General features: G+C 45.1%; 1 protein-coding gene and 1 long non-coding RNA gene across 2 annotated transcripts in view; one reads left to right on the forward strand and one right to left on the reverse strand.

Moving 5' to 3' along the window:
• Nucleotides 1–14,168, reverse strand: part of LOC139795485 (uncharacterized) — a 58,021-nt gene that overhangs the window by 20,232 nt on the left and 23,621 nt on the right. The window lies entirely within an intron of this gene.
• Nucleotides 11,058–13,626, forward strand: MAP10 (microtubule associated protein 10). The gene has a single exon (XM_071738981.1). The coding sequence runs from the start codon at nucleotides 11,078–11,080 to the stop codon at nucleotides 13,460–13,462; it is 2,385 nt and encodes a 794-aa protein (XP_071595082.1). The 5' UTR covers nucleotides 11,058–11,077; the 3' UTR covers nucleotides 13,463–13,626.

Consider the following 14,168-nt stretch of genomic DNA (forward strand, 5'->3'; position numbering starts at 1 on the left):
TCCAGCATGATTAATATGTTTCACCTTGCTGAAAAGGTCCTTTACAAAGCTCCACCCACCTCTACCATTCCCAACTAATAAAGGGAAAAAAAAAACAACTTAAGAAACCAAAAGGAATTTTAACAAGAGAAGTCGGTGCATGGTTTTTTTTTTTTACAGGGTGTTACACTAGAAATGGAATTTTTTTGCAAGTGAAAAAGCAGCTAGACATGGAGCACAACCAACACCAACACTTCTCACACTGGGGAAGCTTCAGTTCCAGATCTGGAGTTTTACATTATCTCTGTAGCCTTCACACCCCCCTCATGGCAACACTGCTCCAGAAGGTGCAACCAATGGCACAATAAAAAGGAGAGATTTTGGTTGTCTGGGCAAAGTCAATGTTTCCAGCTTCCCAAGTGTTCTTTCTAGGTTAGAAGTAGTGTTCAAGAAGAGAAGTACTTTATTACATACAGCACAGCACAGTTTAATTTCTTCAAGCAAGCACAGAATATGTAAAAGTGGCCAGAATTACTGCTTTGGAAGCTGAAGTATGTTCTTTTCCACAGTATGAGAAGACTCCTTGACACCATGAGCTGCACACAGTCCCTGTATTGCACTGATAGGTATCTCAGCCCTGACAGGAATGAGTTCCTCTCAGTGACACACAGATTATTTTTTTTTTTTTTTTTTTTTGGCCAAAAGAGCCTATTATAATAATTTAGGTTGGGATCCTGAACAGCACTGGCAGTGTGCATTTTTTTAGTATTTTTAGTATTTATTTTTATCCTTTCAAGAATACCAGGAGGAAGCACTGAATTTCCTTTGTGACAACTGTGGTCATTTGCAGAACACCACCTCTTGCTCATGAACAACTTGAGAACAGCAGCTCCTTTCTCTCACAGCCTTTGGGTACCAGTGATGGAGCAAGGGAGCCACAGGAAAACCCATGAACGGGTGAAACTCTCTGTGCATAGTTACTGGTTCATTGTGTGATCCCATATTTTAGTGACTGAAAATCAGAGTGTGTTTTCTCTTGGCTGGTTTTAAGTACTGATTTCTGGAAAAAAAACCCACCACTTATTTATGGAGCTGTTAAGCTGATAGCTCCACTTTAAGTTAGTGTCTCCTTTTTGCTTGTGTGATTTCAGAGGAGTTTCCAATACACATCACCACATCTATGCAAACATCCTGCTACAAACTATATTAATGATATATCCTCCAGCTTGAAGATCAGATAAAATCCCAACACATTGTCTAAAGATCTGCCTTTTAAACAGAGACTGTGCCAAAAAGAAGTACATTACAAAGCAGAGCCTTTGTTTATAAAAGACAAAAATAACACCCCACTGGAGATCTTGTTGTGCACTTGGGAAATTATAGAAGTAAAATTAGGCTTAATTTAATAATTAAAGTTATGGTCCCAGGGCTGACATTTTTCTTGAATGATATACTTTTTCCTGACCCCCTTAATCTTTTTTTCACAAGGATTTTTGATAGAGTATTTAACTTCATGTTTCCATGGGTCAACTAAGGGTGTAAACATGATCAATGAGAGCCACAAGGCTGATCCATGCTCCTCAAAGTATCAGCATCCATCAGCTGTCTGCACTGTTCAGGGCTGAGCTAATCACCAGGTTTGGAACAGGGAAGCAATCCTCTTCCAGATCAGCTCATCAGAGACTGCTGGGGTTTGTTTATCTTCCTCTGCAGCATTGTGCATGGTCTGGAAGCATCTGCAAATGTCACCCAGCAAATCTGCTTACTGGGGAGGACTCAGATATGCCCTGGATCTCTCCTGTTCTCCTCCTGTGTTCAGGAGCATCTCTGTGTTCAATCTGCAGTTGGTGAGACAAGTTCCACCTCCAATACTGAGACCATTTCAGGCTCCAGCTTTACCTCCCAGTGTGACTGGGAGCAATGTGCTGCACTTTGCTTTACACTCTGGTTGTGAAAAAAGACTCTTGCAATTTTTATTGTAAGAAAAATCAAGCAACTGACTGCTCTGTTTGCCTGCCACCCTTACCAGAGAGTGAAGAGATTAGGATCACCCCACTCAATTGCAGACTTTTAGCCAAGCCAGCTGAACAAGCCTTGGTTCCTGTACAATCAACAGACTAAGAGAGGCTTTTCAGGGAGGGAGTCAATTAATCTGAAGATCTGAAAGCCCTGGAAGAGCCTTTTCTCCTCTGCAGCAGAGGGCAAGTGTGACCAGGTTGCTTCTGCTAAGAGGGATGATGGAAGGCCTTGGAGTGGAGATGAAGAAACTGGGGAGACACATGAATAAAAGGCACAGAGAGTGAAATGAAAGCTGCTGCCAAGCTGGCAGCTGTTTTGGGCAGCATGTGTTCCTCACACACAGAGAGGAGGTGCAGGAGGTGCATTTTGCTCCCCCCTTGCTGAGCACCACACACAGCCATCCCCTCTCCCATGGGCTGTCCAGATACCCAGCCAGATGCTCCCACACCTTTCCAGATCATGGTGCACTCAGAAGGAGCCTTTTTCCTGTTTAAGATCAGCCTACAAAAGCACAGCTGAGTTTTCAGAAAGTGCTTTACCCCCTGCCTGCTTGCAATGATACATACAGCTTTCAACAGAAGTGAAAAAATGTTGGGGGGAAGGAATCCTCCTCTGAGAATTTCCAGTGTTAAGGCCTTTGTGAAAGATGTCATTATAAAGAAATGAATGAATGCATTTGTCAACCTCTGGGAGGTTTCAGACTAGCTTCTATTTTTATCTCTTTTTATCCCTTGAAGGAACTGAGAACTAATATTTGCAATGCCTGACTGAGGATATTAATGCTTTCAAAAAGCTGCCATTCCTTCCAGGCCAGGAAAGAGTAACCTGTTTGGGTTTTTTCACTGGTTTGTCTCTTGAAATGAGATTTCTGTGACTGTTTTCAGTAAGATGTGCCTGTAGGACCATCCAAACCTGTCTGTTTAGCCAGTATCAAACTTTTAACAAATTTGAATGATGTGTGACCAGCTAATACACATCTAAAATACACTTCTTTTTGTTTTCTTGCAGTATTTTTGCTGTGATACTGTTTAGTCTGAACTTACAGGCAGTCCAGAGACTACAGGTCCATATAAAATCATGACATGAATTTAAATAAAACTGTGAGGGGAAAAAAAACAGAATGAAAAGGATGTTTTTAGAGCTGAATAATCTCATGGCTAACTCTTCTGCAGGTACCAAACTCTCTGAGTGTTAAGATTTTCTTGCCTCAAGCAGAAATATTCCTATTAATAGTTAGCAAGGAGGTAAATCATCAGTCCAGTGACTGGCATGTCCATGCCTCACACAAGCACCCACAAATAGGAGAAGGCTTTTTGAAACATCATCACTCACTACTGCAAGACTAGATGAGACTTGTCTAAAACACTGTTGATGTTGCATTTGATGAAGCAGAGATTTGCTCCAGTGTCAGAGCAACACTCCTGACCTCCTCTGGCCTCAACAGCAAACCATCAGCAGTGGAAATTGAGACTGGAGATCCCATCAAAAGGAGATGGCAAAGAGCTCACTGTGTAAGATTATATTAAAATCCCTTCCTTTAAGGAGCAAAGGTTTCATATATACTTTCAATCAGTACATTTCCAATTCCACTCTTCAGGACATGAAACTATTACCAGCCTAATCACACACTTACAGTCTCAGGACTTAGGCGTGGGGATGAGGACAAGACACTGCAACCTCTGTGTGTCCTGCCAGAGAAAGAGGCAGGCTTGGATTTTCCAGGACTTTTTTTCTTCTTGATTATTTTCTCTGCAAAATTAAAATAAGCAATTTAAAGGCAAATATGAATTAGCATATTGAGGACAGTTTATTATTTATGAGATGAAAATCAGGATCCTGGATGACTGAACTCATTAAAGACCATTTGGAACAGTTCCCATCTAGTTCTTCCATGGTACCCACACAACAAATGATTCACACAGTAATTAATGCCACGTCTTCCCAAACAATGCAGGCTTCCGAGAGGAAGGAATAGGAAATGGGTGAAACTGCACCAAAATAGCAAGAAGCTTAAAATACATACCAGCAAACCCAGGAAACTTGGTGTTAGGGTGATCACAGCTGCTTTGGTTGAACTTACTGGGCCAAAGACATTCCTGAATTAGCTCAGTGGGGTCAGACAAGGGGAGAGTTTGGCCAACGAGGCCTCTGCCCTGGCATAGCTTTCATCTGACCTTGTGTCAGGGGCTGGAACAGACAGCACTCCATCTTTCTGCCCACGTGGTATAAGACAAGAGAAACAAGCTTATTTTCTCCCCTAGCTGTAGCCCACAGGGTTATTTGCATAGCAGTGAATTAAATATTTTTCCAGCCTTGCGACTGAGGCCACAGCTTGAGTCCTGTGTCCAGTTCTGGGCCCCTCAGCTCAGGAAGGAGATTGAGGTGCTGGAGCAGGTCCAGAGAAGAGCAAGGAGGCTGTGAAGGGATCCAGCACAAGTCCTGTGAGGAAGGGCTGAGGGAGCTGGGGGTGTTGAGGCTGGAGAAGAGGAGGCTCAGGGGAGACCTCATCACTCTCTACAACTCCCTGAAAGGAGGTTGGAGCCAGGGGGGGTTGGGCTCTGCTCCCAGGCAACTCTCAGCAAGACAAGAGGGCACAAGAGGTCTCAAGTTGTGCCAGGGGAGGTTTAGGTTGGACATTAGAAGGAATTTCTTTATGGAGAGGGTGCTCAGACATTGGAATGGGCTGCCCAGGGAGGGGGTGGATTTTTAAGAAGAGCCTGGATGTGGCACTCAGTGCCATGGGCTGGGAACCACAGGGGGAGTGGATCAAGGGTTGGAGTTGATGATCTCAGAGGTCCTTTCCAACCCAAATGACTCTGGGGTTCTGTGACTGCCCATGAAAAGTCCCTGCAGGCAGAGCAACCCTGGGATCCCCCAGACAGGGCAGGCTGAGGAACCAGCAGCAGAACAGCTGTGTCAGCACAGTGCTGTGCCTGGACAAGCCCTCTCTCTCAAGAGGTGGGAAGATAAGAAGTTTTGGCAGGCTGCCACATTTTTTAGCACCTACAAGCCCTGCATGGCAGCAGGGTGAGCTGTGCAGATGCACGGGCTGCTCAGAGCATCTTCCCTTGTGCCAGGGTGCCCACTCCTGAAAGGTGGGAAGGGGTTGGTTGGGTCTTGCAAGAAAGAATCACTCCCTTCTAGTTGGTTTTTACTGCTTGTGAAGGGCTGGTGGCCCCCACACCAAGCTCAGCACTCCATTTCAGGAGCAAGGAGAACAATCCCTAGAGCCACTCACCATCACTCAGAGCCTGAGGGGCTGGCAGGGATGCTCTGTGCATCCCAGAGATTTGTTCTCTTCCTGGGGGATCCTTATCCATTCAGCAGCTCATAAACACTGGTTGTGTCTTATGAGAGGAACTCAGGCACAGAGAAATTGGATCTTCCCAAGGAAACTTATGGCAAAAGAGGGAGCTGAAGCCAGATGTCTGGATTCCCCCATTGATGATCCTAAAACCCTGCTTATTCTGGTTTGGTTTTCCCAATCAATAAAGCAGCAGAACAGGCCAAGATTTTGCCCTGTCCATACATTTCAGCTTCACATCATGGCCACCACCATGGTAAGAGCCAGCAAGTTACAGACATCAGCAGGACACCAGTGGGAAGTATTCCATACTTGAGACCTGGCAGAGTAAGAATAAGCACAGAAACTGCATAGTTGAAGCCACCACAGTTGAGATCCCTAAAAAATGCTGTTAGCCAAGAAGAGGACCCAATCTTTAGAGTGGAAATTCCACTGCCAGGCAAGGCAGAGACAAATGTTCATTAGAGAGAGACATCTCCATCCCAGACCACCTTACTGAACCATAAGATTGCCACCACATCTCCTTAAAAAACAAAAAGGGTCATGAAAATCACAGGGCCAAAACTTACTTCTCTTTTTTTTGACCTCCACAAGAGCTTTATACCTCTTGTTCACCAAGTGGGATAGAATATTTCTGTCCCCTCCCTACCAGGAACAGGCACTTGAGTATCACTCAGTCTCATGAGGAGGATCTGCTCCAGTTCTGCAGAACAACAGCCTGGGCTCCTTTAGTTTTGCTCTCTCTAAAGGAGAAAAAGCAGTCAAATTGATTTTAATTTGATTTTAAAGAGAAAAAAAAGGAACAGCTCAGAGGTTGAAAATGGGCACCAAACAAAACAGCTGTACTGTAAACCACTGAGAAAACATACTTTACAATGGTAATTATGACACATTCAACAATGAATGTCATTGGTGTCATGGTACAATGCACACAACACTGTTTCCTGCTCAAATATTTGCAGACATCTCCAATTTTTTATTTTAATGAAAGCTCATCTAACTCTTGAAGTGACTTAAGAACTATTCTCACAAGAAGAAAAAAAGAAAAAAGCTCACAAGAGCTTTTGCTTTCAGAAGCCCTGTCAGATATTTGAACTGTAATTTGCCCCCAGTGGTTCCCAGCTTGAGCTGGAGGAATGCTGTAAATGGGGCTTTTTTAGGAAGTGGTGAGTCTGAAAAATCACTACTCAGAGAGAGAATGCTTAAATCCTGAGAGGGGACAAGAACCTATCCTGCCCCCCAGTTACAACAGGAAATTTAAAGATCCCCACACCTTGGAGCAAACTTTTGGTAGAGATTTTCTCTGCTTCTCAAGCAGGGACACAGATCTGCCCAGCTGTGTGATTAAGTTGTCCTCTTTGGATGGCTGAGCACCTGGAATCCTTTTGTCATTGAGTACATATGTGCATGACAAGTATAGGCTGCAGCCAGGAAGCCAAAGAAAATAAATTGATCCCTTTGAGAACTCTCTGAGAGCTTCCCAGAGTGGGAAATGGATGGGGAGCAACACAATTTAAACAATGATCCATTGATTAATGCTAAATGATAGCATGCAAACCCATGGGTCTTCCAGTAATACCAAATGAGTTCATGATGGGTTTCTATGAAATAAAAGGGAAGACTGATGGTAAAGCATCCCTGTGCTAATGACACTCAGTTATTTAAGGAAATTGGCTTTGCACGTTGCTTGGTGTTATGCAAAGAATATTCAGTGGTTGACCCTTTTCACTATTGTTTTCTTTTAGGGAAAAGTGGCTATTGGCTTTAATAAGAACTTTTTTAAAGCACAGGAAATCACCTCAGATGTGGCCCTTCTGGATCTGTCTCATTGTCATGTTCAATATAGCTGTCTGAGCTCCTGTATTTGTGACATCCTGCTTCCTGCTGCCTCACAGTGTCATTCTCTCCAGGATTTGCCAGATTTTCCCAAGTTTCCTCCAAGTGTCTGCTTCTGCTGAGTTTCCCCAGATCCATGAAAGATGCTGAGGCCTGCTCAGTACAGAAGGTGAAGCTGTGCTTTGCTGCAGTCCCATTAATCCTTGAAGAAATCTGGAATCAGAAAGGTAGCTGGCATGGGTTGGGTTTCCAAGCTGGCTGTGAAAGCCAGGGATTCACACATATCTTGAAGGCCAAACATTTTTTTTTTTCCCCCTGAGGTAATGAGAAAACAACCCTGTGTGCCACCCCTGCTGACTTTGCAGCAGTAACTCAGCCATAAACCTTAACTCTCACCACTCTGAGAAAGTAAAATACTCAGGACAGCAGTGAAATAACTGAAAAGCCAGGGAAGAGGTTGGTGTTTGCCAAATGGAGAAGGGTCACACAGACAAAAAATGTTTATTTTAACACTCCCAAAGCCTGCTAAGGATAGTAGAGAATAAAAATAAATGTGAGAGCTTTCACCCTGAATTAAGAGGAGTTAATGAGCATCTTTAGAGTAGCAACACAAGGGAAGGGTTTTTTGAGCTGTAGATCTGAGGAAGTTCTGTGCCAGCTGCTCTGATCACCCAAATGATGGGGCACTTTGTGGCCAGGAGGGTGCTGGAGAAACCCCAGTATCCTTCATTTTGATGGATACCAACCTGCCTGTGCCAATAACACCACTGCAACTGTTCCTGGACTGCTCCATACATCACTAGATCAGGGGCAGCACAAATTCAAGGATCACAAAGTAGAATTTGGACACAGGAAACAGCCAAGCTCCCCCAAAAACTCTGCACAACATACAGAAACATATCCAGACAGTAATTTCTGAATTGATACAACATTCTCATCTGACTTCACTCCTTTTCAAAACCTTTTGGAGATCCTTCAAGGGAGAAGCCTAAAGGTATTGCAAAAAAAGCTCAAGTGCTTTATAATTTTTCATTGTTTCTGAACCTTAGAAGAAAGCTCATGACAAGAGAGAGAATTAGCAAGGGCTTCTATCCTTATTCCTGGATTTCTTCCTGTTTATTGCCCTTTTGCAAGTGGCTGACTCAACAGACAACTGAGAAAAGACTAAATAAGTCTTCTCTGGGTGGCATTTTAAACTGGAGTATTTTAAGAAGTGCTATTATGTTGCAGCTGAATATTCCAGTAGACTGTCTGACCCCCTTCTGAATCAGAGTGCCACTAAGCTAAATATTTGCACAAATTCCAAGCATTGCCCTACAGATTCTGCACAGAGAAAAGAAATTTTATAAGCAGGTGAACAATGGCTCTTTACTCCAGCATTTAATCTCTAAAAGATGCAGTCTTTAGCACAACTAAAGAATAAGCAGATTTAAGTGATTTAAGAGCTAGCAAAATCTGTGCTTTCTCAAGATCTTTTGTTTTAATAATTATACTTCTCCACCCATAAAAATGTATACAACTGTATAGAGAGCTCCCTTTGTGTAGAGAGATCAATAAATTTGAATTTTTGCAGAATTTAAGGACAACAGAAAGCACTTCATAGAGTTCAGAAGATAGGATTTGAACCGAAATTGCTGAGTTGCTGCTCAAGATACCAACTGTCTGGATAAGAATTTTTTGCAGACAAAATGTTAGCACTTCAAACATACAAATAAGGTCACTGAAAGACTTCACTGAGTCAGCAAAATTCCTTAGTCTTCCAGTCTTTTAGAAACAAAAGACCCCAAAACCCAGAAGAATTGAAGCCTAGTTCTAAGGAAGGAGGACTGAGAGATTCCACTGAGAAAAACCAGAGCTATTTTAAAAAAGATGACTGAGTGTAACTAATGCAGATCCTAATAGGTATCTGCTGTCCTTGGGGAAGCAGCAGGGAGTGAAACTTTTCTTCCAAAACCCTGTCTCTCTGAGGTATGTTGGGTTTTGAAACCACTCTTTTTTGTGACATGAAATCTAAAGAAGTGTTATCACAAATCTCCTTAAAATGGTGGTTAGTAGAAAAAAAGATTGTAAAGAAAAGAAAAAAAGTCTTTTTTGTCTTCCTAACTTGCAACTCAACACAAAATGCTTGTTTCTTATTAATTTTGCAGAGAAATATACTCCTGTTGCCAGAAGATTGACTTAATAAAACACACAAACAAGAAAAAACTTAAAATCAATAACCCCTCTTCTATTTAAATAACTGTATTGTCACTAACTCAGACTGATCCTACACAGCTTATTAACACCCAGGCTTTTCACAAGTATTGAGCAACTTTTATTTACATGGTCTGCAGAAAAAAAATGCAGAAATAGAGCTTATTTTCAGGGACATGACACTGCAAATTTCACTTTCACATGAAACTCCTGGGAATACAGAAGCTCAGCATCCTGTAACAAGGCTGTAGCTCCACCATAATTTACCCCTTAATTTCAGTCACTGTAAGCACAGACAAAGATGTGTCCAACACAGGTTGGAAGTTTCAAAATTAAGAGGGTTTAATTGGAGTTTCAAAATTAATCATCCTGCTTACCTAAGTCCACCTGTAAAATGGTCAGAAGTCCTCTCCAGTGTTTTCCTGTGGGATCTCAAGAGCAACAATTTGACCACTGATAAAACCTCTGTCATTTTCCATGTTTCTGGAGATCTTTTGTCATTCTTCCTGGATGGGGAATGACAACTCAACTCCCAGACCCTCCTGGGAAGGGAATGGGCTGGAGGAAAAGGAAACACAAGGAAAGCAGAAGACTGATGGCAGGAGATGAATGTGGCAGGAAAATGGACTCATTTGTTTCAGCTGCCACAATGCCCCTACAATGGCAACACCTGAACACCAGCAGCCCTGAGAGCAGAGGCTTTGCAGCTCTTGGGCTGATGTGTTTAGAGGCAGTGAAGGAATGGAGAACAATTATTTACTTCTTACACCCTGGTTGCAATTCAGAGGTCGGGCTCTGCTCCCAGATGAAACAGCTAATAAAAGGTGTCCTTTAATAATAATAATTATCAAGGGACCTGACCAAGAGTGAAGGGTTGGGTTCTTCAACCATTTCCTGATGGTTTTGGCTTTTCTAAAATAGTGATTGTGAGTTAGCAGAGGGAGGAAAGGGGGGAAAAGGAGGGAATATAAAGAACCAAGAGAGAGAGGATCGGTCTCCAGTTGTAAATGGGGAGGGCATACTATAAATTTAACCAAACACCATGAGTTGAAGATACAACGTTTTAGAGTCAAATTACTAACTGAACTAAAACATTTTTTTCCCAAACGCCTGTGGCAAGGAGACTCCATGCAAGAGAGGAGTGGTCAGAGAGAGGAGGGATCCCTCCTCACCAGGAAAAGGCGGGAAGTGAAGTTCTCCACAAGTGTGCCCAGCACCATTACCACTTTACACGCAGGCTGGAGAGAAAATCTGAATTTATCAACGCCTGTCCAAGACACTGGGGAATTAGAGAGATGGAGACCTTAAATAAGAAGAAACGTTTACAGCTGAGTGGCAAAACTTGATTAATGTAGAACCATAGGTTTTAAAATCTCAGATATGTACAGACCCTCGACTGTGGAGACTCAGTGCTTGGCACAGACCTCGATGTTTCTCCTGGGGTGTGCAGAGGCTGCGGAGAGGGAAAACCTCAGCTCCCCTGTGCATCCCCCCTGCGCTCCTCTGACTGACGGCTCCTACACACTCGTGACCCACAGCGTGGAAAACACCACCAGGACCTTGGGAACACCACCTCGGCCCCCAGAGCCGAGGGATAAGCAGATAAGCACCCCTCGACAGACGCTGGGCCTGCAGGGAATGGCGGGCAGCGCTTCCCCTGCCGGACTACAACTCCCAGGGTGCTTTGCGAAGCCGCCATGCTTGCGGGCGACCTCGGGGTCGCCTCTCGCGAGATCTGCGGCTGCCATGGCGACGGAGGGGCTGTTCGCGCTGGAGCTGCTGGTGGAGGCCCTGCGGGTGTCGGCTCCGGGCCCCCCGGTCTTCCCGGCCGTGGCCCTGCGTTTCCTGGACTTCCCCACCCTCTTGCTGCGCCCCGCCGCTTCCTCACCCCCCCTGCGGCCCGGGCTGCCCTTCCCCTTCGGCCGCGGCAAGCGCTGCCTCTTCCGCTGGCGCCGGGATTCGTTCTGCGCCGCTCTCCGCCGCCGCCCGCTCCGCGCTCTGCTCCTGGCGCTGCCCTCCGGGCTCTCCCCGGGAATCCCCCGCCTCCTCGGCACCTGCGAGGTCTCCCTGGCTCCCGCCGCCTCCGAGCTGCTGCAGAGGCCCGGGGCTCCCGCTTCCTGCGGCCGCCGCGCCGCTTTCCCGTTGCGGGACTCCGAGGGCCGCCCCGTCGGGGAGCTGGTCCTGAGCTACCGCCTTAGCAGGCTGGAGGCCTCTGAGGTGCCGGCCCCGCCGAGCCCCGACAGCTCCCTCGCTGCCACCTCTCCTGAGCCGGAGGGCGAGGAGGAAAAGGAGGAGGAGGAGGAGGAGGGTGAGGAGCTGGAGGGCAACATCTTTTGCCCCCCCGCGCTGTATTACAGCCGCCAGCCCGCCGAGCCTCGTCTGCCACCCGCGGGGAAATGGGAGCGTGGCGAGGCCTGGAGACCACAGGAGAAAGAGCAGGGCCAGAACTCCTCATTTCCCACCTCTGGCCCTTCGCTCTTGCACCCTGCCAGCCCTCCCCAGCTCCGCGATGCCCTGGGGCAGCTGCCGCTACTCAGCGCTTTGCTGGCGGAGCTCTCGGTGCTGACCCAAAGTGCTGCTCCTGCTGCTCTCCACCCTCACCTGGCCGGGCTCTACCAGCCCCCCGGGAGCAGTGGGGGGGATGCACGGATCCCTGGTCCCAGCCACTCCTCTTCCTTGAAGCCTGCAGAGGCCCCTGGGATGCCCAGTGGGAGCAATGGATCTGTCAGCCCTCAAATTAAGGAAGGCCGACAAGAGGTCAGCTCAGCAGGGTCTGGTCAGGCAGGGAGAGGACCTAAGAAAGCTGCAGCCCGAGAAGAGAGAGGCTTGGATAGGAACTGCAGAGTTAAGGAAAACAGACCTCCCCGAAGGAAACTGTTGTACGGGCTGACAAATACACTGAGGCTACGGCTGCAGCAAACCAACCCTGACAAGCTGGTAATTCATGAAAGGAGGGAGCAGTACAGGAAAAAGCAAATGGAGATCCTGAAGAAGAGAAGCCCTTCATCCAAAAGAAAACTGCTCAGAAATGCTGGAGAACGGGGTGTGGTTTCTTCCAAGCCTCCTAGCAAAAGAGACAGTTCAAAGCAGAATAATCATCCTGATAAAATAACTGGAGTTCCATTGCAAAAAAGTGCTGTCACAGGGTATGTTTCCATGACAGATGTGTCCTCTGACCTGCAGAAACAGGCTACTGAAAGGCTTCTGAAGAGCAACGGATCTGTAAGCAAGGAACATCCATGCCGAGGAACTACAACCCCCTCAGGGGATGAACCTGTATTAAAATTTGCTCACAAAGCCAAGTATGTGAAAACCCAAATCTCAGCAGCTTTCCCATCAGATGCTAATGCAAAGGGAAGTGATGAGGAAGGGTTGCATCATAAAACCACAGAGCATGGTGATGCCTCTTCTGTGAGTGATCATAAACCAAGCCCCAGCAGGAGTGTTGAAAATAACTCTGAATTCATATACTCAGATGACTTTGTTGCTAGTCCTGAAAATACAGTTTATTCAGAGGATTTCACCAGTGCTGAGTGTACAGGCAGAGACTCAGAAGCTCTTGACCACAGTCCAGAACCTCTGGACCTTGAAAGCCCAAAGCCAGGTCCTTCAGATTCAGAGCTGGAATCCACCAGATCAAGAATTTCAAAGCTAAGTCAAAGAGCTGAAAGTACTTCAGAGCTTCTGCCAATTCCTTCAGCTTCATCTCCAGTCCAGTCCTTGAAGAGAACCCGTGACTTTAAAAACAGCAAGAGAACTGGGGGTGAATCTGTGGATTCACTTAATCTGGCTGGAATGGATGCATCAGGATTAGATGAAGCCCAATGGATCAGTGAGGAAGAGAACAGGAGTGATCAGCATGTTGAAGAAGTATCTACACTAAGAAGCAAACGAGTCAGCTCTGATATTGATCTGTCTATAGGAAAGGGGCAGACTTCTGTAGGAAAAATCCAGGCAGTAACTCCAGTTAGCTCTTCCTTGCCATCTAACATGTCTGATTCTGAACCCAGTGCTCTGGAAAACAGTGTGTCAGGCAAAGAGGATGATTTCCTGGGAAAACTGCACGTTGACAATCAATACAAAGACATCAGTGAACTTGTAATAAGCAAGCTTCCAGGATACACCATGTAATGACAAGTTTTCCCTGATGTGGGATATGATCTTTAAACTTCGTAAGGCCTACAACATTTAGCTGCAATGTGCAGTGGTTAATTTAAGACTTTATCATGTGCATTTAATACCTTGGTAAATTCACTTCAGAGGTTTTAAAAATAAAGTGCTATTTGAATTTCTAAGGGATGGCTTTTCAGTGGTATGTTCAGCATGATGTCAGTGCTAGTATCTTAATACAAAATAATATAAACTACACAAGAAATAATTTACTGTCAAAAGCAGAAGTGAAGACAGAAGCAGTGACTGTAACCACAAAACTTGTCCAGGGTAGAAATAATAACATACTATAGAAACAGCCAGGTACAAAATACCATTCTTAACTAAATATTGAAGTTTTTATGCCTCCTGAAAATAATTCCATACCTCATTTTCATTACAAATAATTAAACAATACAGTCACAGCCAGTAACAGCACAGACTTTCATCTGTTTATCTGTATAATGATGTATTTGTTTCACTGTTCTATCACTAATACAGTGACCAGAATTAGATGAACCCTTCTAGAGTTTCTTATGCTGAAGTTTCTCATTTAAGTCAGATGTCCACAGTTTAATATAAAATAGTTCAGGAATTATTTGTGACAGTAAATCTGTGTAATCCAGAAGAATTCTGAGAGGCTGATGAAGTGACTTCACCTTGAAAACTAAACGTGTGAAGAGTAGGG

The sequence above is a fragment of the Heliangelus exortis genome, chromosome 3, assembly GCF_036169615.1.
Source record: "Heliangelus exortis chromosome 3, bHelExo1.hap1, whole genome shotgun sequence".
NCBI classification, from domain to species: domain Eukaryota; kingdom Metazoa; phylum Chordata; class Aves; order Apodiformes; family Trochilidae; genus Heliangelus; species Heliangelus exortis.

Excerpts from the sequence above, each read along its gene's own strand:
- MAP10 (XM_071738981.1), top strand. The coding sequence starts at position 11,078 with ATGGCGACGGAGGGGCTGTTCGCGCTGGAGCTGCTGGTGGAGGCCCTG.